At 38.8% G+C, this 1,958-nt stretch overlaps 1 protein-coding gene across 1 annotated transcript; it reads left to right on the top strand.

The window, feature by feature from the left end:
* Nucleotides 1–777: 777 nt before the first annotated feature.
* LOC123914747 lies at nt 778–1,545 on the top strand. Its single transcript, XM_045965921.1, has one exon. The coding sequence runs from the start codon at nt 778–780 to the stop codon at nt 1,543–1,545; it is 768 nt and encodes a 255-aa protein (XP_045821877.1).
* The last annotated feature ends 413 nt before the right edge of the window (nt 1,546–1,958 follow it).

Genomic DNA, 1,958 nt, shown 5'->3' with positions numbered 1-1,958 from the left:
GCTATGGGCTTTTTGATGGGGTGTAATCCTAAATACAGAGATGATATTTTCTCTTTAGGCCCCATGTTTCTTTTATACCCCCCTTAAATCCCAGTTTGCCTTCTAAAATGTCAAAATTTTCGGTTAGCAAATTCGGGTTTTACGAATCGTAAAAAGTAAAAATTCGAGTTTTAAAAACCACTCGCTTATTAGTTCGGGTTCTATCAATCGAAGTGTGTAAAACAACCTCTCACATTCTTCATCACTTTCAATACTTCATCCCCACACTACCAAAAGTGATCCGAAAATCCAATCCGTTTTTCACTCAATTCGTTGCTTGAAATCAAGTTTTGAACGTATGCTAAGGGTTGGAAGGCGATTTGAAGCACAATATTAAGGTAATCTTTCGTTTAATTTCTTTTATTTCAACTGTCATATATGCTAGGTTCGTAGGTTTTCTGACACATAATCGTTCGGTTGATAGAAATCGAAAGAATGCTTCGGTGAATACGAATCGAAGTTCCTGGAACTTTTGATTTTGTGTTGGTTTAAATGTGTTTGCTTGTCAAGCCTAACCGAAGTATGCGTTCGGTTGATACTAACCGAAATTCCTGGAAGTTTAATTTTTACCATCATATCTGCACTGTCTTTACTTGCGTTGTCTGTTTTGCTTGCATTGCCTTAGTTATGGATTATAGAATGTGCTACAAATTGTATATGTATTAAGTAATATTACATTAGTACTATATGTATTATATGTGGCTAATTATGTGTTTATCCCTCTTATATTATGTAGTTATGGCGGGAAAACGAGAGGTTGTGCTAGGTATCTGTGCCCCGAGAATTGTTGAGGTTCCGCTTGATAAACATGTTGCATATGAGATTGATACATCGGCTCATTTTTACACTGATATGGCAACCCCTGACCGAGATGAGTTGATTAGATGGACTCGGGCCATTGCCTTAAAGTTAAAGTTTGCGATTGTAATTGGCAAATCCGACAACGGCAACGATATGAGGAAGCAGTATTTCAGGTTGGATTGCGAGCGGGGAGGCCGGTACGTGTCAACAAATAAGAAGCTAAAATCTGATCAGACAGGCACGAGGAAATGCGGCTGTCTATTTCGTCTTCGTGGTTATTATCATGCCGATAAAACATGGCATTTGACCGTTGTAAACGGCAAACATAACCACGAGTTGGACAAGGCAGTTGAAGGCCATCTCATTGTCGGTCGTCTCAAACCGGAAGAAAGGCAATGTATGGAGGAAATGTCAAGGAATTTGGTTCCGCCTAAGAATATAATGTCCACATTGAAAGAGAGGGATCCAAACAACAAGACAACGGCAAAGCAACTCTACAATTTAAGTTATCGATTAAAACTTAAAATGAGGGCATCAATGACTGAAATGCAACACCTCTCCAAAAGACTTGACGAGAACGGGTATTATTTCAAACATAGAACGGTTGTTGCAGACGGATTCGAACATGTTCAAGACATTTTCTTTGCACATCCTAGATCTATAAGCTTGTTCAATTCTTTTTCTACTGTGCTTTTGATGGATTAGACATACAAAACAAACAAATACAAAATGCCGTTATTTGAGATTGTCAGATTCACTTCAACTGGGAAAACTTTCAATGTTGGATTTGCTTGGCTTACCAATGAAAAAGAAGAGAACTTCACTTGGGCTCTAGAGCAGTGTGTCAGTCTTTTAAGGAATGAGGACGTTAGACCGAAGGTGATTGTCACTGATAGGGATTTGGCTCTGATGAATGCAGTTGCCGAGGTATTTCCAACATCGGCTGCAATGGTTTGTCGTTTTCATGTAAAAAAGAATGTGAGCTCTAAGATGAAGGAAATTGTGAAAATCAAGAATGGAGAGAATGAGAAGCAGACTGATGTGTGGGATCGAATCACCGATGCTTTTAAGAATGTGTTAGAGTCGCCCACGGAGAAAGAATATGCTGACAATGTTAT

The sequence above is a fragment of the Trifolium pratense genome, linkage group LG3, assembly GCF_020283565.1.
Source record: "Trifolium pratense cultivar HEN17-A07 linkage group LG3, ARS_RC_1.1, whole genome shotgun sequence".
In the NCBI taxonomy this organism is placed as follows: domain Eukaryota; kingdom Viridiplantae; phylum Streptophyta; class Magnoliopsida; order Fabales; family Fabaceae; genus Trifolium; species Trifolium pratense.
Note: the sequence above shows the minus strand (reverse complement) of the source record. Positions and strands in the feature narration are given on the sequence as shown.